Raw genomic sequence first — 20018 nt, forward strand, 5'->3', positions numbered from 1 at the left:
GCAGAGCAGGGTTAGAGTGGAGCTGAGGAAGAAGTTGTTCAGTGTGAGGGAGATGAGACTCTGGCACAGGCTGCCCAGGGAGGCTGTGGCTGCCTCCTGCCTGGGGGTGTTCCAGGACAGGCTGGATGAGGTCTGGAACAGCTGAGTCTATCTGAGAGCTGTCCCTGCCCATGGTGGGGAGGTTGAAGCAGATGTTCTCTGAGGTCCCTTCCAACCCTGTGGAACTTTAGATGTGCCACTTTTGGTGCCTGCTGCCCCTTGCGCTGTCCCTGGACACCGCAGAACACAGCCTGGTGCCACCCTGCGGGCACCCTCCCCTCAGTGCTGCTCAGCAGGATCGCAGATCGCTGCTGGATGAAGCAGCCTGGGCTGGCCGTCGGTGGGTCAGTGACCGGCAGTGCCCCCGGGGGTACCCGCGGCCGTTCACCTCCCAGCTCCGGACGCGCTCAGCGAGGCAGGGCGGGGGCTGCCCGGCAGGAAAGGGGCTCAGCCCGGGGCCAGGCGTCTGTCCTGTCCCTGGCACCTCGTCCTGCCCAGGCGTCTGACCTGTCCCTGCCACCTCGTCCTGCCCGGTGCTCCGAGTGTGCTCCTGCGGCGCCGCGGGATGTCGCCGCTCCTGCTCCCGGAGCGGTCCCAGCGGCCGGCAAAGGGCTGCAGGGCAGCAGCTCAGAGCCTCGGTGGTGGAGGAACCTCACCGTGCTTAGAAGGGTCTGTGGGGAGGGGATGAGGGGCAGGGGTCTGAAACTGGAGCAGGGAAGAGTAAGGTTGGGCATCAGGAGGAAGTTCTGCACGGTGAGGCTGGGGGTGTTGGGTGCTGAGCAGCTCCCCGGGAGCCAGCAGTGCCCTCCTGCAGCCCTGCAGGCAGCTGTGTGCTGGGCTGCAGCCAGAGGAGTGTGGGCAGCAGGGCAGGAGAGGGGATTCTGCCCCTGGACTCTGCTCTGCTCAGACCTCACCTCCAATCCTGCCTCCAGCTCTGCTGTCCCCAGCAGAAGGAGGACACAGAGCTGTGGAGTGAGGCCAGAGGAGGCCACGAAGATGCTGCAAGGGCTGGAGCAGCTCTGCTGTGAGCACAGGCTGAGGGAGCTGGGGGTGTGCAGCCTGCAGAGGAGAAGGCTCCAGGGGGACCTCAGAGCTGCCTGCCAGGACCTGAAGGGATCCTGCAGGAAGGCTGCAGAGGAACTTTTGCTGAGGATGTCTAGAGCCAGGCCAAGGGGGAATGGTTTGGAGCTGAGGCAGAGCAGGGTTAGAGTGGAGCTGAGGAAGAAGTTGTTCAGTGTGAGGGAGGTGAGACTCTGGCACAGGCTGCCCAGGGAGGCTGTGGTTGCCTCCTGCCTGGAGGTGTTCCAGGCTAGGTTGGATGAGGCCTGGAGCAGCTGAGTCTAGCTGAGAATCCTGCCAATGGCAGGAGGTTGGAGCAGATGATCTCTGAGGTCCCTTCCAGCCTGAGCCATTCTGGGATGTGAGTTCCTTTTGTACAGGACTCTGCTGGGAAGTTGCTGCACGAAAGCAAACTGTTGGAATATTTCTGTCTGAAGAGCAAACTGCTCTTGCTGGAGGCAGAGGGCAGAGGCTGACCCCCCCCACACCGTTTCCTTCATCCCTTCCTAATCTCCATCCCTCCTCCAGGTCTCTCTCTGCCTGCCTCCGTGTGTGCTGAGTTAGAAGCGGTCCTGGTGGGAGAGCCAAGTCTCTCTGAGGGAGGAAGGCTTGAAGAGTGTTAAGGAAGCTATAGGGAGATTAGGAAGTGTGTGATGAGTTTTGATAAGTGGAGGAAGCAGGTCATGTCCTGCTCCCAGCCAGGCCTCCTTGGAGGTATGAAAGCAGCCTTGGCCACTGCCAAGCCCCAGTTGCTCTTATCGTCGCTCTCCGCTCCAGCCACAGCTGCTGGGGGCTGGCAGGATGAAGCTTCTTGGGCTCTTTGGGATGCTGCTGCTGCTGCTCATCCACACAGCAGCAGCAGCAGCAGGAGGCTGTGAGTTTGGGGATTTCCCTCATAGATCCACAGGGATCGTCTGCAGGATGACCAAGGCTGCGGCACTGCTCCGTAAGTTCCTCCCCTTGCCTGGCATGGCTCAGCCAGGGAGCAGCCATCTGAGGGGGGGCCCTGCTGCCACAGCCAGCCTGGGGGCTCTGCATCTGCTGAGGTGTGGCCCCAGAGTGAAACAGAGACACAGAGGGGCTGGAGGGTGTCCAGAGAAGAGCAGTGAGGATGGTGAGGGGTTTGGAGGGCATGGAGTACGAGGAGGAGCTGAGGGAGCTGGGGGTGTTCAGCCTGAAGGAAAGGAGGCTGAGGGAGACCTCATTGCTCTGTACAGCTCCCTGAGAGGAGACTGCAGCCAGGTGGGTGTTGGGCTCTGCTCCCCAGTTTCAGGTGATAGAAGGAGAGGACATGGCCTGAAATTGTGCCAGGGGAGGCTTAGGTTGGAGATGTGGTTCCAGGGTGGTGAGGGATTGGCAGAGGCTTCCCAGGGAGGTGGAGGAGTCCCCATGGCTGGAGATGTTGCAGAACCTGTGGCCATGGTTTGGTGGCCAGGGTGGGGTTGGGTTGGTGTGGGGCTGGATGATCTCAGAGGGTTCTTCCAACCCAAAGCATTCTGTGATGCTCTGACCTTCCGACTCCCTGATGGACTCAACGGTGTGGAAGATCTTTTCCAACCTTAATGATTCTATGGATCGCTGCCCAGGAGCAGGGGTGAAAGCTTGGGCACCTGGACTGAACTTCTCAGAGGAGCTAGAAAGTGGTCTCTAAGCCCTCTCCTCAGCCCAGAGCTTCAGCAGTGCTCTTCCCTGGGTGTTGGGTGGTGGTGTGGTGTTGGTTGTGTGGTGGTGTTTGTGTGTTGGTTGTGGTGATGGTGGTGGTTGCGTGGTGATGGTTGTGTTGTGGTGGTGATTGTGTGGTGGTGGTGATTGTGTGGTGGTGGTGGTTGTGTGGTGGTGGTTGTTTGGTGGTGCTGTAGTGGTGGTTGTGTGGGGGTGATGGTTGTGTGGGGGTGGTGGTTGTGTGGTGATGGTTGTGTGGGGGTGGTGGTTGTGTGGTGATGGTTGTGTGGGGGTGGTGGTTGGGGGGTGATGGGTGTGTGGGGATGGTTGTGTGGGGTGATGGTTGTGGGGTGATGGTTGTGGGGTGATGGTTGTGGGGTGATGGTTATGTGGTGATGGTTGTGTGGGGGTGATGGTTGTGTGGGGGTGGTGGTGGTGCTGGTGTGTTGGTTGTGTGGTGATGGTTGTGTGGGGGTGATGGTTGTGTGGTGATGGTTGTGTGGGGGTGATGGTTGTGTGGTGATGGTTGTGTGGGGGTGGTGGTTGTGGGGTGATGGGTGTGTGGTGATGGTTGTGTGGGGTGATGGTTGTGGGGTGTGGTTGTGGGGTGATGTGTGGGGGTGATGGTTGTGTGTGGTGATGGTTGTGGGGTGATGGTTGTGTGGGGGTGATGGTTGTGTGGGGTGATGGTTGTGTGGGGTGATGGTTGTGTGGTGATGGTTGTGTGGTGATGGTTGTGGGGTGGTGGTTGTGTGGGGTGGTGGTTGTGGGGGTGGTGGTTGTGTGGTGATGGTTGTGTGGTGATGGTTGTGTGGGGGTGATGGTTGTGTGGTGTGGTTGTGTGGGGGTGATGGTTGTGTGGTGATGGTTGTGTGGTGATGGTTGTGTGGGGGTGGTGGTTGTGTGGTGATGGTTGTGTGGTGATGGTTGTGTGGGGGTGGTGGTTGTGTGGTGATGGTTGTGTGGTGGTGGTGGTGTGGTGGTGGTGGTGTGGGGGTGGTTGTGTGGGGGTGGTGGTTGTGTGGGGGTGGTGGTTGTGTGGTGGTGGTGGTGTGGTGGTGGTGGTGTGGTGGTGGTTGTGTGGTGGTGGTGGTGTGGTGGTGGTGGTGTGGTGGTGGTGGTGCGGTGGTGGTTGTGTGGGGGTGGTGGTTGTGTGGGTGGTGGTTGTGTGGTGGTGGTTGTGTGGTGATGGTTGTGTGGGGGTGGTTGTGTGGTGATGGTTGTGTGGGGGTGGTTGTGTGGGGGTGGTTGTGTGGTGATGGTTGTGTGGTGGTGGTTGTGTGGTGGTGGTTGTGTGGTGTGGTGATGGTTGTGTGGTGTGGTGATGGTTGTGTGGTGTGGTGATGGTTGTGTGGTGATGGTGTGTTGGTAGTGGTGGTGCTGGTGTGGTGGCTCTGTGCTGGTTGTGTGCTGGTTCTGTGATCTTTGCCCTTTTCTCCCTCCCCCAGTGAACCAGGAGACAGCCAAAGTCATTCAGGCAGCCTTCAGAAACGCCAAGTTCCCCAACATCACCGGGGAGAGGTCCGTGAGGCTGCTGGGCAAGGTGGCCTACGAGCTGACCAAGTGAGTGCCTTCTTGGCCCTGTGCTGGGAGGGGTGTGGGCAGCTGGAAATGTGTGCCAGGAACCCCTGCTGAGAGCAAAGTCCTGCTCCAGGCTGGACTCATTTTCTGCTCTGTGCCTTGTAGCTCGGTTGCACCTTCAGGTTTGGGCTGCTGCTGTCTTATTGAAGAGCTCTTCCACCTTGGGGGCATGACAGGGATGGGCAGTGCTGGCACTGCAGGGCTGTCACCAACAGATGGTGTCCACGGCACAGGGAGTGGCCAAGGGGACCTGCCTGGGGCTGCTGGAGCCACCTTTGTCAGCAGGGTGGCACCAGGCCATGCTTGGTAGCAAAGAGGGCTGGGGTTTGCCATAGGGCTGCAGAACCTCCCCTGTGGGGCCAGGCTGGGAGAGTTGGGGCTGTGCAGCCTGGAGAAGAGAAGGCTCCAGGGAGACCTCAGAGCAGCCTTCCAGGACCTGAAGGGGCTCCAGGAGAGCTGGGGAGGGACTTGGGACAAGGGCTGGGAGTGCCAGGATGAGGGACAATGGCTTGGAGCTGGGAGAGGGGAGAGTGAGAATGGAGAGGAGGAAGAAATTGTTGTCAGTGAGGCTGGGGAGACACTGGCACAGGTTGCCCAGGGAGGCTGTGGCTGCCCCCTGCCTGGAGGTGTTCCAGGCCAGGCTGGATGAGGCCCTGAGCAAGCGGTGCTGGTGTGAGGTGTCCCTGCCCATGGCAGGGGTTGGAGCTGGATGAGCTTTGAGCTCCCTTCCAGCCCTGACAACACTTCTATGATTCTATGATGCAATTCCCATTGCTGTTTCTGCTCCTGGCATCTTGTAGGTGTCCCAGAGCACAGCCTGAGAGGCTGTCAGTCTCTTCTTGTCACAAACCACTGATGGGACAGGAGGAAATGGCCTCAGGTTGCCCCAGGGCAGGGTTAGGTTGGACAGGAGAAGAAACTTTTCCCTGAAATGGTTCTCCGAGCCTGGCCCAATCTGCTCAGGGAGGTGGTTGAATGTCCATCTCTGGAGGTATTTCAGAGGCAGAGAAGTGGTGCTGAGGGCCATGGCTTAGCCCCAGCCCTGGTAGGGTTAGAGAATAGTTTGACTGGGGGAGCTGAAAGAGCTTCTCCAACCAAGAGAACGCCAAGAGACAGATTCTGAGGGAAGGTGTCCAGAGAAGGGCCAGGAGGAGGAGCAGAGGGCTGGAGCTGCTCTGCTCTGAGGACAGCCTGAGAGAGTTGGGGTTGTGCAGGCTGGAGAGGAGAAGGCTCCCAGGAGACCTTCTGGTGGCCTTGCAGGATCTGAAGGGGGCTCCAAGAAAGCTGGGGAAGGACTTTGGAGGGTGTGAGGGAGTGATAGGAGTGGGGGGGATGGAGCAAAAGTAGAAGTGGGGAGATTGAGATTGGATGTGAGGAAGAAATTCTTGCCCAGGAGGGTGGTGAGAGCCTAGCAGAGGTTGCCCAGGGAGGTGGTGGAAGCCTCCTGCCTGGAGGTTTTTGCAGCCAGGCTGGAGGTGGCTGTGAGCAACCTGCTGTGGTGTGAGGTGTCCCTGCCCATTGCAGGGGGTTGGAGCTGGCTGAGCCTTGAGCTCCCTTCCAGCCCTGCCAGCTCTGTGATTCTAAAACCCCTCAATGATTCTCCTGTTGTCTTTTGGAGGCACAGCAGCTGCCTGCAAACCAGCAAGCAGCCAGAGGGCAAAGCTGTGGGGTGAAGCCAACAGCTTGTGTGGGGCAAGGGTGGGCACAGGAAACGGCCCTGGGCCTGGGCGCTGACAGGTGCTGGGCACTGATGGGGGCTGGTCATTGACTGTGGGTGGGCATTGATGGGGGCTGTGCACTGACGAGGGCTGGGCACTGACTGGGGCTGGGCACTGATGCAGGGCGGGGCACTGATGTGGGCTGGGCACTGAGTGGGGGGTGGGCACTGATGGGGGCTGGGCACTGAGCAGATGGTGGGCACTGAGTGGGGCTGGGCACTGAAGTGGGTGGGGCACAGAGTGGGGGGTGGGCACTGAGTGTGGCTGGGCACTGAGCTGGGGATGCGCACTGAGCGGGGCTGGGCACTGAGCAGGGCAGGGCAGTGAGCAGGGCTGGGCACTGTCATGGGCAGGGCACTGCCGTGGGTGGGGCACTGCTGTGGGCAGGGCAGAGAGTGGGGCTGGGCACTGCTGTGGGCGGGGCACTGCTGTGGGCGGGGCAGTGAGCAGGGCTGGGTACTGTCATGGGTGGGGCACTGCTGTGGGCGGGGCAGCGACAGGGCTGGGCACTGTCATGGGTGGGGCAGTGGGCGGGGCAGTGAGCGGGGCGGTGCTGCTGGCAGCATGCAGGTGGATCAGCTGTCACTGGAGCAGAGCGCGGTGGAGCTCCGGGAGGACGATGCCATTCACTTGGCCATCAACAACGTCACAGCCTCCTTCAGAGGGACCCTGACCTACGGCTATGCCGGCGCCTGGTTGTGAGTACCCAGCCCCAGCTCCTGCCTACGGTGGGGACAGGGCTCTGGCATCCCTGGCACCAGCAGGTGCAGAGGGGCCACAGCTCCTCTGGCCCTGCAGCAGTGGCAGCTCTGCTGACTGCCCTACGAGCCAGGAGTGCTGCTTAGCTCCAGCACTGCCAGCAGGGCAGGAGAGGGGACTCTGCCCCTGGGCTCTGCTCTGCTCAGACCTCACCTCCAGTCCTGCCTCCAGCTCTGCTGTCCCCAGCAGAAGGAGGACACAGAGCTGTGGAGTGAGGCCAGAGGAGGCCACAAAGATGCTCCAAGGGCTGGAGCAGCTCTGCTGTGAGGCCAGGCTGAGGGAGCTGGGGGTGTGCAGCCTGCAGAGGAGAAGGCTCCAGGGGGACCTCAGAGCTGCCTGCCAGGACCTGAAGGGATCCTGAGGAAGGCTGCAGAGGAACTTCTGCTGAGGGGGTCTAGAGCCAGGCCAAGGGGGAATGGTTTGGAGCTGAGGCAGAGCAGGGTTAGAGTGGAGCTGAGGAAGAAGTTCTTGAGTGTGAGGGAGGTGAGACTCTGGCACAGGCTGCCCAGGGAGGCTGTGGATGCCTCCTGTCTGGAGGTGTTCCAGGCCAGGCTGGATGAGGCCTGGAGCAGCTTTGCCTGTCTGAGAGCTGCCCCTGCCCATGGCAGGAGGTTGGAGCAGATGATCTCTGAGGTCCCTTCCAACCTGAGACATTCTGCAGGGCAGTGATTCTCATCTGCTTTCTGCCCTTCTCACCATCAGCCCCTGCATGAGGAGAGAAGATGGCCAAGGGTCGTAGTTGGGGTTGTGCAGGCGGGAGAGGAGAAGGCTCCCAGGAGACCTTCTGGTGGCCTTGCAGGATCTGAAGGGGGCTCCAAGAAAGCTGGGATGGACTGGGGGGGATGGAGCAAAAGTAGAAGTGGGGAGATTGAGATTGGATGTGAGGAAGAAATTCTTGCCCAGGAGGGTGGTGAGAGACTGGCACAGGTTGCCCAGGGAGGTGGTGGAAGCCTCATGCCTGGAGGTTTTTGCAGCCAGGCTGGATGTGGCTGTGAGCAACCTGCTGTGGTGTGAGGTGTCCCTGCCCATGGCAGGGGGTTGGGACTGGCTGAGCCTTGAGCTCCCTTCCAGCCCTGACAGTTCTGTGGTTCTATGAAGTTGCCTTCTCCACTCCCATTTGTTGCTCTATAAGCTTTGAGAGGGGACAACCACTCCTGCTCTCCTGAGAGGCTTGCAGTGATTCCAAGCCAGAGCATCAGAGATGGGCTGCTGCCTGCTGGGCTTCTGCACACCATGGTGCAAAGCTCTGCAGCTCCCAGGTGGCCATGGAGAAGCTCAGCCCAGCAGCACAGGTGGCTAATTGTCCTCTCTCCTCCTCTCCTAGTTTGAGGCTGTTCCATTCAGTGGATTTTGAGATCAAGTCCTCCATTGACCTCCAGATCAACATTGACCTCAGTAAGTAACAGCTGGGTTGGGGCTTCCTCTGCCTGCTGCCTCCAGAGCAGCAGCAGCAGCTACCAGGTGAGGAGCAGGCAGCCTGGGCCTGCTCTGCTCACCTCTCTGGTCTGTGGATGGCATCTAGAGGCTGGCAGTGGATCCCTGCTGCCCTCTGCACATAAGGCCAGGAGGCAATGTGGCCCTCCAAGACCTCAGCAAATGAAGCAGAGGAAGTTCAGCTCCTGTCAGCAAAGCCATGCTGGTTTACACCAGCAACAGGTGGAGCGTGTCCTGAGGGCCAGCTGCTCATCTCCTGCTGTTTGTGATCACCTCAGAAACCCCTGGGGGTGGTTCAACAGAATGAGCCAAGTGAGGCTTGAGCAGCTACTTGCAGATGTCATAGAATCACAGAAGGGTCTGGGTTGGAAGGGAGCTCCAAAGCTCATCCAGTCCAACCCCCTGCAGTCAGCAGGGACATCCCCAGCTAGATCAGGATGCCCAGAGCCCTGTCCAGCCTCACCTTGACTATCTCCAGGCATGCAGCCTCAACCACCTCCCTGGGCAACCTGTTGCAGTGTTCCAGCAGCCTTCAAGTGCAGAACTTGTTCCTCACATCCAATCTCAATCTGCTCTGCTCTGGTTTGAAGCCATTGTCCCTGGGCCTGTCCCTGCAGGCCTCTCTGCAGCCTTCCTGGAGCCCCTTCAGGTCCTGGCAGGTTGCTCTTAGGTCTTCCTGGAGCCTTCTCTTCTCCAGGCTGAACAGCCCCAGCTCCCTCAGCCTGTCCCATAGCAGAGCTGTCCAACCCCCTGAGCATTTTTGTAGCCTCCTCTGGACCCTCTCCATCAGGTCCAGGTCCTTCCTCTATTGAGGGCTCCAGACCTGCACACAGCACTGCAGGTGAGGTCTGAGCAGAGCAGAGCCAAGTGCCAGAATCACCTCTCTGGATCTCTGGCAAAGCTGCTTTGGATGCAGCCCAGGCTGCCCTTGGCCTCCTGTGCCTCCAGCTGTGATCTCTTGAGGTCCCTTCCAACCTGAGGCATTCCTGTGCTTCCCCAGGAGCTCTGGGGGGAATTCTGCCTGCCCCAGCCCAGCTCTGCAGTGCCTGCAGCACCTTTGTCCTCCTCATCCTGGCAGCAAATTTGCTATTTTCTGTTCCTTTTCCCCCTCCTTCTCTTCCATGCCACACAGTGTGCCAGAGGGACCAAGTGGCTGCTGATGCCTCACACTGCTACCTGACCTTCCACAAGCTGACTCTGCACCTCCAAGGAGACAAGGAGTGAGTCTGTCCCCTTCAAAAGCAGCCTCCAGCTGCTGCTCCCTGAGCACTTCAGCCTGAGCAAGCCCCCCGGGGGCTTCTTGCCCAGGAGGGTGGTGAGAGCCTGGCAGAGGTTGCCCAGGGAGGTGGTGGAAGCCTCCTGCCTGGAGGTTTTTGCAGCCAGGCTGGAGGTGGCTGTGAGCAACCTGCTGTGGTGTGAGGTGTCCCTGCCCATGGCAGGGGGTTGGAGCTGGCTGAGCCTTGAGCTCCCTTCCAGCCCTGACAATTCTCTGATTCTCTGCTTCCTGTGTCTCCTGCAGGCCAGGCTGGCTGAAGCAGCTCTTCACAGACTTCATCTCCTTCACTCTGAAGTTTGCTCTCAAGAGGGAGGTAAGGTCCAGCCCTGCCTGGGGATGGAGGAAGGCTGCAGGCTCCTGGTGCACGCCCAGAGGATAACAGCAGTGCACCTCCAGTGCCTGTGAGCAGTGAGATAGAGAAAATGAATCCACAAAGCACCCAGCCTGGCCCGGGTGGGAGGTTGTGCTGGCACTGGGGGCTTTAAGACACAGTCACAGCTTCACAGATTGCCTTGGGCTGGAAGGGACCCTCCCAGGGCATCCTGCCCAACCCTCTGCAGGCAGCAGGGACAGCCCCAGCTGGAGCAGGCTGCCCAGGGACACAGCCAGGCTGAGCTGGAATGGCTCCAGGGATGGAGCCTCAACCATATCCTGGAATCTCTGATGGTGCTGGACTCTGAGCAACCCCCCCAGGGCTCCCCATGCCAGCCCAGCTCCACCAGCCCAGCTTCTCCTCCCCCACATTGAGGTTTACTCTGCTCTCCTCCTGCAGGTGTGCACTGAGATCAATTTTGTTGCCCAGATGCTGGCCAGTTTTGTTCAGGATTTAGCAGGTAACTATCACTGGGGCTTTCTGCCTGCCTTTGGCACACCTCCCACTTCAGCCCCAGCAGGGCAGTGACCACAGCCAGCCCAAAAGCTCCTTCAGAACTGTTTGTGGGATCCCAACCCCCCCAGATAACAGCAAACCAAACCTTGGCAGTGTTCTGCTTTGAGGTTTCTGGGTCAGGGTGGATCTTGGGGTGGTTGCACTGGGAGAAGGCACACTGCAGGTGGTGAGGAGCTGCTCCTGCCTCATGTGGTGGCCAGAGGGGCAGGAGAGCTGCAGGGGGTAGCTGGAACAGGAGCTGGAGGGAAGCTGATGGTAGCTGGAACAGGAGCAGGGGAGCTGGAGGGAAGCTGATGGTAGCTGGAACAGGAGCAGGGGAGCTGGAGGGAAGCTGATGGTAGCTGGAACAGGAGCAGGGGAGCTGATGGTAGCTGGAACAGGAGCAGGGGAGCTGATGGTAGCTGGAACAGGAGCAGGGGAGCTGCAGGGGAGCTGATGGTAGCTGGAACAGGAGCAGGGAAGCTGATGGTAGCTGGAACAGGAGCAGGGGAGCTGATGGTAGCTGGAACAGGAGCAGGGGAGCTGGAGGGGAGCTGATGGTAGCTGGAACAGGAGCAGGGGAGCTGATGGTAGCTGGAACAGGAGCAGGGGAGCTGGAGGGAAGCTGATGGTAGCTGGAACAGGAACAGGGGAGCTGGAGGGGAGCTGGAACAGGAGCAGGGGAGCTGGAGGGGAGCTGGAACAGGAGCAGGGGAGCTGATGGTAGCTGGAACAGGAGCAGGGAAGCTGATGGTAGCTGGAACAGGAGCAGGGGAGCTGATGGTAGCTGGAACAGGAACAGGGGAGCTGGAGGGGAGCTGGAACAGGAGCAGGGGAGCTGATGGTAGCTGGAACAGGAACAGGGGAGCTGGAGGGGAGCTGGAACAGGAGCAGGGGAGCTGATGGTAGCTGGAACAGGAGCAGGGAAGCTGATGGTAGCTGGAACAGGAGCAGGGGAGCTGGAGGGAAGCTGGAACAGGAGCAGGGGAGCTGATGGTAGCTGGAACAGGAGCAGGGAAGCTGATGGTAGCTGGAACAGGAGCAGGGGAGCTGATGGTAGCTGGAACAGGAGCAGGGGAGCTGATGGTAGCTGGAACAGGAGCAGGGAAGCTGATGGTAGCTGGAACAGGAGCAGGGGAGCTGGAGGGAAGCTGGAACAGGAGCAGGGGAGCTGATGGTAGCTGGAACAGGAGCAGGGGAGCTGCAGGGGAGCTGATGGTAGCTGGAACAGGAGCAGGGGAGCTGGAGGGGAGCTGATGGTAGCTGGAACAGGAGCAGGGGAGCTGATGGTAGCTGGAACAGGAGCAGGGGAGCTGGAGGGAAGCTGATGGTAGCTGGAACAGGAACAGGGGAGCTGGAGGGGAGCTGGAACAGGAGCAGGGGAGCTGGAGGGGAGCTGGAACAGGAGCAGGGGAGCTGATGGTAGCTGGAACAGGAGCAGGGAAGCTGATGGTAGCTGGAACAGGAGCAGGGGAGCTGATGGTAGCTGGAACAGGAACAGGGGAGCTGGAGGGGAGCTGGAACAGGAGCAGGGGAGCTGATGGTAGCTGGAACAGGAGCAGGGAAGCTGATGGTAGCTGGAACAGGAGCAGGGGAGCTGGAGGGAAGCTGGAACAGGAGCAGGGGAGCTGATGGTAGCTGGAACAGGAGCAGGGAAGCTGATGGTAGCTGGAACAGGAGCAGGGGAGCTGATGGTAGCTGGAACAGGAGCAGGGGAGCTGGAGGGGAGCTGGAACAGGAGCAGGGGAGCTGGAGGGAAGCTGGAACAGGAGCAGGGGAGCTGATGGTAGCTGGAACAGGAACAGGGGAGCTGGAGGGGAGCTGGAACAGGAGCAGGGGAGCTGATGGTAGCTGGAACAGGAGCAGGGAAGCTGATGGTAGCTGGAACAGGAGCAGGGGAGCTGGAGGGAAGCTGGAACAGGAGCAGGGGAGCTGATGGTAGCTGGAACAGGAGCAGGGAAGCTGATGGTAGCTGGAACAGGAGCAGGGGAGCTGATGGTAGCTGGAACAGGAGCAGGGAAGCTGATGGTAGCTGGAACAGGAGCAGGGGAGCTGGAGGGAAGCTGATGGTAGCTGGAACAGGAGCAGGGAAGCTGATGGTAGCTGGAACAGGAGCAGGGGAGCTGATGGTAGCTGGAACAGGAACAGGGGAGCTGGAGCAGGAGCATGCCTTGCAGTGCTGAGGGTGACAGACTGCAGCATCTCTCTCTCTGCCTGATGAAGGCTTTCCTATGGTTCCCAGGCTCACATATCAGGGAGAAGGAGCAAAATCATGGAATTGTGGAATTAGTCAGGTTGGAAAAGGCCCTTGAGGTGATCCAAGGGCTGGAGCAGCTTTGCTGTGAGGCCAGGCTGAGGGAGCTGGGGGTGTGCAGCCTGCAGAGGAGAAGGCTCCAGGGGGTCCTCAGAGCTGCCTGCCAGGACCTGAAGGGATGCTGCAGGAAGGCTGCGGAGGAACTTTTGCTGAGGGGGTCTGGAGCCAGGCCAAGGGGGAATGGTTTGGAGCTGAGGCAGAGCAGGGTTAGAGTGGAGCTGAGGAAGAATTTGTTCAGTGTGAGGGAGGTGAGACTCTGGCACAGGCTGCCCAGGGAGGCTGTGGCTGCCTCCTGCCTGGAGGTGTTCCAGGCCAGGCTGGAGCAGCTGAGTCTAGCTGAGAGGTGTCCCTACCCATGGCAGGATGTTGGAGCAGATGATCTCTGAGCTCCCTTCCATCCTGAGCCATTCTGGGATGCTGTGATCCTCAGGTCCAACCATTAACCCTGCTCTGCCATGTTCACCACTGACCCATTCATCTCAGCACCCACATCTAAGCAACCTCTAAACCCCTCCAGGCATGGGGACTCCACCACCTCCCTGGTCAGTCTGTTCCAATCCCTGACCACTCCTGAAGGGAAAAAAAAAAAAGTTGCCCAATGCCCAGCCCCAACCTGCCCTGGTGCAACTTGAGGCTGTTCCATGTTCTGTCTCCTGTGAGAAGAGAGTCTCAGACTGATTTGGGTTGGAAGGGACCTTTCAAGCTCATCCAGTCCAACCCCCTGCGGCCAGCAGGAACATCTTCCACTGGCTCTTCAAGCCTCATTTGGCTCACTCTGGTGAGTGCAACCCTGAGAGCAATGCCCCCAAATTTCCCAGTGGAGAAACTGAGTCAGAGAGAGCAGGATCAGCACAGGCACCACAAGAAGTGCCCCCCTCAGCCCCAGCCCTATGTTCTGTGATACCTCCCAGCCCCCCTCCTGTGGTAAAGCCTCAAAGCAGCTGCTCTTAGCCCTTGCTTGCAGCTGGGGTTGTGCTGTGAGGGTTGTGTCTTTCTGCCTGCAGCAAACTTTGTCCAGGATAAGGGCATTGGGCTGGACATCTCCCTAGCATCAGCTCCTTTGATAACAGCAACTTATGTGGATTCCTACCACAAGGTAAGGAGCCCCAGGGCTGCTCAGCCACCAAAGGCTTCCTGGGGATGATGGAATCAGAGAATCAGAGACTGGTTTGGGTTGGAGAAGCTCTCTGAGATCATCCAGTGCCACAGCAACCCAACCCCACCCTGGCCACCAAACCCTGGCCCCAAGTGCCATGGCCACAAGTTCTGCAACAACATGCCTGGAGTCCAGGCATGGGGACTCCACCACCTCCCTGGGAAGCCTCTGCCAATCCCTGACCACTCTTGGAACCACATCTCCAACCTAAGCCTCCCCTGGCACAATTTCAGGACATTTTCTCTCCTTCTCTCACCTGAGAGTAGGGAGCAGAGCCCAACCCCCACCTGGCTGCAGCCTCCTCTCAGGGAGCTGTAGAGAGCAGTGAGGTCTCCCTCAGCTTCCTCTTCTCCACATCAACCCCCCCAGCTCCCTCAGCTGCTCCTCCCCAGCCCTCTTCTCCAGACCCTTCCCCACCTTTCTTGCCCTTCTCTGGACCTGCTCCAGCTCCTCAGTGTCCTTCTGGCAGTCAGGAGCCCAAACCTGACCCAGCACTCAAGCTGTGCCCTCCCCAGTGCCCATTGCAGGGGCACACTCCCTGCCCTGCTCCTGCTGCCCACACCATTGCTGCTCCAGGCCAGGCTGCTGGTGCCCTTCTTGCCCACCTGGGCACCCCCTGGGCTCATCTTCAGCTGCTGCCAACCGGCACCCCCGGGTCCTGGGTCTGCCGCCAGCCTCTCACCCACTCAGCTCTGGGTGCAGGCCTTCTCCTGGCAGTGCAGATGGAGGTGGGGATGGTTTGTGCTGCCTCCCTGCATGGCTCACAGCCTCTGGCTTCCCTCGCCAGGGCTCGGTCTGGTACCAGAACCACTCAGCTGCTCTCCAGGACTCGCTGTTCTCTCCGGGGCTGCTGCCTGCCTCCCGCATGCTCTACTTCTGGTTCTCTGAGCAGGTCCTCAGCTCCCTGGCTTCAGCTGCCTTTATGGACCAGCGCCTGGTGGGGACCATCACAGGGGACAAGCTGCAGGTGACTCCCTCAGGGGTGGTGTGTCCCCCCTCCCCGCCTTCCCCCTTATACATCGAGGCTGCAGCCAGAGGAGTGTGGGCAGCAGGGCAGGAGAGGGGACTCTGCCCCTGGGCTCTGCTCTGCTCAGACCTCACCTCCAGTCCTGCCTCCAGCTCTGCTGTCCCCAGCAGAAGGAGGACACAGAGCTGTGGAGTGAGGCCAGAGGAGGCCACAAAGATGCTCCAAGGGCTGGAGCAGCTCTGCTGTGAGGCCAGGCTGAGGGAGCTGGGGGTGTGCAGCCTGCAGAGGAGAAGGCTCCAGGGGGACCTCAGAGCTGCCTGCCAGGACCTGAAGGGATCCTGCAGGAAGGCTGCAGAGGAACTTTTGCTGAGGGGGTCTAGAAACAGGCCAAGGGGGAATGGTTTGGAGCTGAGGCAGAGCAGGGTTAGAGTGGAGCTGAGGAAGAAGTTCTTGAGTGTGAGGGAGGTGAGACTCTGGCACAGGCTGCCCAGGGAGGCTGTGGATGCCTCCTGTCTGGAGGTGTTCCAGGCCAGGCTGGATGAGGCCTGGAGCAACCTGTGCTGGTGAGAGGTGTCCCTGCCCATGGTAGAGGGATTGGAACTGGATGGTCTTTGAGGTCCCTTCCAACCCAAACCATTCTATGGATCTATGAATCATCCAGTCCAGCCCTCCACCCAGCACTGCAGGCTCAGCACCAAACCATGTCCCTAAGCCCCAGCTCCACAGCTGCTGGAACACCCCCAGGGATGGAGACTGCAGCACTGCCCTGGGCAGCCTCTCCCAATGTCTGAGATCCCTTCCAGGGCAGAAAGATTTCCTGAGATCCAGCCTGGACCTCCCCTGGTGCCGCTTGGAACCATCTCCTCTGCTCCTGTCCCTTGCCCCCAAGGAGCAGAGGCTGCTCCCTGCTGACTCCAACCTCCCTTCAGGGAGCTGCAGAGAGCACTGAGGTCTCCCTCAGCCTCCTGCTCTCCAGCCTGAGGTTGGGATGCCCTCAGCTGTGCCCCTGGCCTATCCAGCAGGGCTGGGCACCACCCTGCCTCTCAGCTCTCTGTCCCCTGTCTGTGGTTTGTTCCCTCAGGAGCTGTTTGGAGCGGAGGAGTCGGAAGCACAGCACAAGGCAGTGCAGATGGTAACTTTGGGTCCTCTTTGGAGCTTTTTGTGTCAAATGAGCAATTCTCAGGGGGCTGCTGTTGCACTGTAACATCTCCTGTCCTTCCCTCAACAACTTCACTCTTGGCTGGGCCTGCTGGGACTTTTGCTTTGCAAGGAGGGTTACTCCCCCCTCGGTGTCACAGGTTCCCTGGGACGTGGCTGAGGTTTTGGGACTTGTGTGGAGGAGGAATTGGGGACTACAGAGGGGGTGCAGCTGGTGACAGAGTGGCCTGAAGCTGGAGAAAAGTCTGATTGATTCTCCTGCTGCTCTTTCCCTCCCTGGTTCTCTGCTGCCCCTTCCCTCCCTGATTCTCCTGTTAGTGCTTTTCCCTCCCCGATTCTCCTGCTGCTCCTTCCCTCCCCAATTCTCCTGTTGCTCCTTCCCTCCCTGATTCTCTTGCTGCTCCCTCCCTGACCAGATTTTTCAAGGCACCTCCTACAATGAGTCTGCGGCCAAGGTGTGGAGTCTTGCCCATCCCCGTATCTCTCTTCAGCCTGAGGGGACCGTGGTGAGCTCCTTGGTGGCAGTGGAGCTCAGCATCTTTCCTGCAGGAGAGCAGCCCAGGATGGTTCTGTACATGGAGAAGGTCAGTTCTTGCTTCTCCTGACTCTCCATACCTTGGGCCAGGCTCTGTGCTAGGTCTGGAGCACTGCTGGTGCTGAGGGACTGTAAGGGTTAGGGAGCCCTTTGGGAAGGGGCAGTGGCTGAACCAGGAGAGGTGGAGAAGGCATCTTGGTTCCTTTAACACTTCCACTTCTTCCCTTGACATCTGATGCTGAGAATGATTTGGAGATTTCCACAGCTCCACAGATTGCAGTGGAAAGGACCTCCAAAGGTCATCTGGTCCAACCCCCCCTGCCATGGGCAGGGATACCTCCAACTAGAGCACCTCTGGTGTGGGGCCAGGCTGGGAGAGTTGGGGCTGTGCAGCCTGCAGAAGAGAAGGCTGCAGGGAGAGCTGAGAGCTGCAGCTGAAGCTCTGCAGGGGAGCTGCAGGCAGGCTGGGGAGGGACTGTTCAGGAGGGGCTGTGGGGATAGGCCCAGGGGCAATGGTTTGGAAGTGGAGCAGGACAGAGTTAGGTTGGAGCTCAGGAGGAAGTTGTGCCCAGGGAGGCTGGGCAGACACTGGCACAGGTTGCCCAGGGAGGTGCTGGAGGCTCCATCCCTGGAGCCATTCAAGCTCAGCCTGGCTGTGTCCCTGGGCAGCCTGCTCCAGCTGGAGGTGTCCCTGCTGCCTGCAGGGGGTTGGACAGGATGCCCTGGGAGGGTCCCTTCCAGCCCAGTCCCCGCTGTGAACAGCATCAGCCCTGGGGATGAGCCAGTCCAGGGCTCCACAGGCTAAGACTGTGGCTATCAAGGGAGGGTTGTGCCATGCAAATGGAGAAGGAGAATCCTGACCTTCTCTGGTCATACCTGGAGGTAAAGCCAGAAGGGTGCTGAGCTCTGGGCCATAGCAGGTGACCCAAAGTGCCCACAAGCAGCTCCCTGCTGGAAGAATCAGCCCTGCTCTTCATCTCTGTGCAGGAAATCACAGTCACCATCCAAGCTGCCTATGCAGAGAAGAAACTCCTCCTGCACCCTTCAGACCCCAGGTGGGCACTGTAGTCTCTCCTGGGTTTCATTGCCCCTTTTAGCCCCTGCCTGAGAGCAGCATAAAAAGAGGAGGACCTCTGCAAGTCAGGGGTGACCTCTTCCCCTCTTTTTTTTTTTTTTCTTCCCTGTGTTCTTCCCTTCAGGATAGAGTTTAAAGTCTTTCAGTGCACAGCTGACCCAAGTGGGGTAAGTCCTCAGAAAGTCTTCTTCAGGCCATTTGGTGACTGAAGGATGGGATTTAAACTCTCTGGGTGGGAATCTTCTGCCTTTCAGAGTGAGCCATCCCTAAGGGACTTCCTGCAGACAATGATCTCCCATGTTGGGATCCCAGAAGTGACCTCAAGTGAGTTTTTACCCTTTGGGGAAGTGCCAGCAGTGAGACTCCAGCAGGTGTCTAACACCAGGTCTATGTAGAATCAGAGAATGCGTTGGGTGGGAAGGGACCTCCAAAGCTCACCCAGTCCAACTGCCCTACAGGGAAGTAGGAAGTCTGCCACCAGAACAGGTTGCCCAGAGCCTTGTCCAGCTTGGTCTTGAAGATCTCCAGAGGTGGAGCCTCCAGCACCTCCCTGGGCAACCTGTGCCAGTGTCTGCCCAGCCTCCCTGGGCACAACTTCCTCCTGAGCTCCAACCTGACTCTGCCCTGCTCCACTTCCAAACCATTGCCCCTGGGCCTATCCCCACAGCCCCTTCTGAGCAGCCCCTCCCTGGGCAACCTGTTGCAGAGTTCCAGCAACCTCCTGGTGCAGGACTTGTTCCTCACATCCAATCTCCATCTGCTCTGCTCTCACTTCACACCATTGCCCCTGGCCCTGTCCCTGCAGGCCTTTGGGGACAGCCCCTCTGCAGCCTTACCTCAGTGACCCTGACAGCTGGTGTTGGGGGAACCACATTCCTGCTGGATTTACCTGGGGAGGAGGGGACCCTCTGTAACAGCTGGGAGAGAGGAACAATGAAGCTTCCATCAGGCTGAAGGTCGTGGGGGTGTTGGGGCATAATTAGCTTGTGGCAATCAGCAGCCAAGGTGGTAGCAGAGGATGAGCAGCAAGCCAGGATGGCTGCAGCTGGAACTGGAAGGGTTTGCTGATCCCATAGGGTTTGCAGAAGCTTTGACTTCACTGATGAACAGCAAAGGACTTCATCTGTTTGAGATCATAAACCCTGAGATTGTCACCAGGCAGGTAAGCAGAGTTCAGGCACCACCAACCCCTCCCAGTCCTGCTTGCCAGGGGGCCACAACCTGATGGGATCTTCCCTGTGCTCTCCTTCCTTCTCAGGGCTATGTCATTGTCCAGCTTGACTTCAGCTTCCCCAACCATTTGCTGCTTGATTTCTTTGAGAAGAAATTCTAGGGCTGATGCCTTCAGCAAGGGATGTCAGAGCTTGTGTGCAGCAGAAGGATTGCTTCTGAACCAATTAAAAGTGAGCTAAGTAAAGCCAGCTTGGCTGCAACTTGCTTTGCTTCCCCTGAGAAAGGCTCCAGCTGCACATCACAGCAGGGCAGGGCTTGGAAGGGACCTCTGGGGATCACCCAGCCCAACCCCCCTGCCAGAGCAGCATCACCCAGGGCAGGGCACACAGAACACATCCAGGGGGGGTTGGAAGCTCTCCAGAGCAGGAGACTCCACAACCTCTCTGGGCAGCCTGCTCCAGGCCTCCAGCAGCCTCACAGGGACAAAGTTTTCCCTCCTGTTCCCCTGGCACCTCCTCTGCTCCAGCTTGCCCCCAGTGCCCCCTGTGCTGTCCTTGGCCATCCCTGAGCAGAGCCTGGCTCCAGCCCTGCCATGAGGGCAGCCCTCAGGCTGCTCTGCTCCCAGCTCCAAGCCCCAGCTCCCTCAGCCTAGCCTCACAGGAGATGTTCCACTGCCTGCAGCAGCTCTGGGGCTCTGGGCTGGACTCTCTCAAGCAGTTCCCTGAGGTCCTTCTTGACCTGAGGGGCCCAGACCTGGACACAATATTCCAGATGTGGCCTCAGCAGGGCAGAGCAGAGGGGCAGGATCCTCTCTCCTCCAGCTCTGGCCACACTGCTCTGGATGAAGCCCAGGCTGCCCTTGGCCTTCTGTGCTGCCACTGCCCATTGCTGGCTTCTGTCCAGCTTCACCCCCCCAGCACCCCCAGGTCCTTCTCTGCAGGGTTGCTGATCCTGAGGGTTTGTTTCTACCATGACGATCCTGATTTTGACCAACTTCAGCAACTCAAACAACAGCCACAAAGTCCAAGTAAGCTCAGAACCAATGGTGATGGAAGGGCTAAAAGTGAATGAGCCCTGGGTCTGCAGTGCAGCAGTGGAGAGAGATCACAGCAAACATCAGGGTGGAAGAGACCTCCAAGCTCATCCAGCCCAACCCTCAGCCCAGTTTAGGCTCAATCCCAAACCATGTCCCTAAGCCCCAGCTCCACAGCTGCTGGAACACCCCCAGGGATGGAGACTGCAGC

The 20018-nt window shown here is 59.2% G+C and overlaps 1 protein-coding gene across 1 annotated transcript; it reads left to right on the forward strand.

Annotated features, from left to right (window-relative positions):
* The first annotated feature begins 604 nt into the window (after positions 1–604).
* Positions 605–18934, forward strand: LOC128979093 (cholesteryl ester transfer protein-like). Its single transcript, XM_054397187.1, has 17 exons — positions 605–643; positions 1876–2044; positions 4209–4323; positions 6623–6757; positions 8143–8213; positions 9385–9472; positions 9772–9841; positions 10301–10361; positions 13715–13806; positions 14654–14833; positions 15915–15965; positions 16408–16575; positions 17514–17581; positions 17726–17768; positions 17856–17925; positions 18678–18763; positions 18860–18934. Exons 1-17 carry the CDS (start codon positions 605–607, stop codon positions 18932–18934), a joined length of 1581 nt encoding a protein of 526 aa, XP_054253162.1.
* Positions 18935–20018: the final 1084 nt, after the last annotated feature.

The sequence above is a fragment of the Indicator indicator genome, chromosome 42, assembly GCF_027791375.1.
Source record: "Indicator indicator isolate 239-I01 chromosome 42, UM_Iind_1.1, whole genome shotgun sequence".
Taxonomy (NCBI): domain Eukaryota; kingdom Metazoa; phylum Chordata; class Aves; order Piciformes; family Indicatoridae; genus Indicator; species Indicator indicator.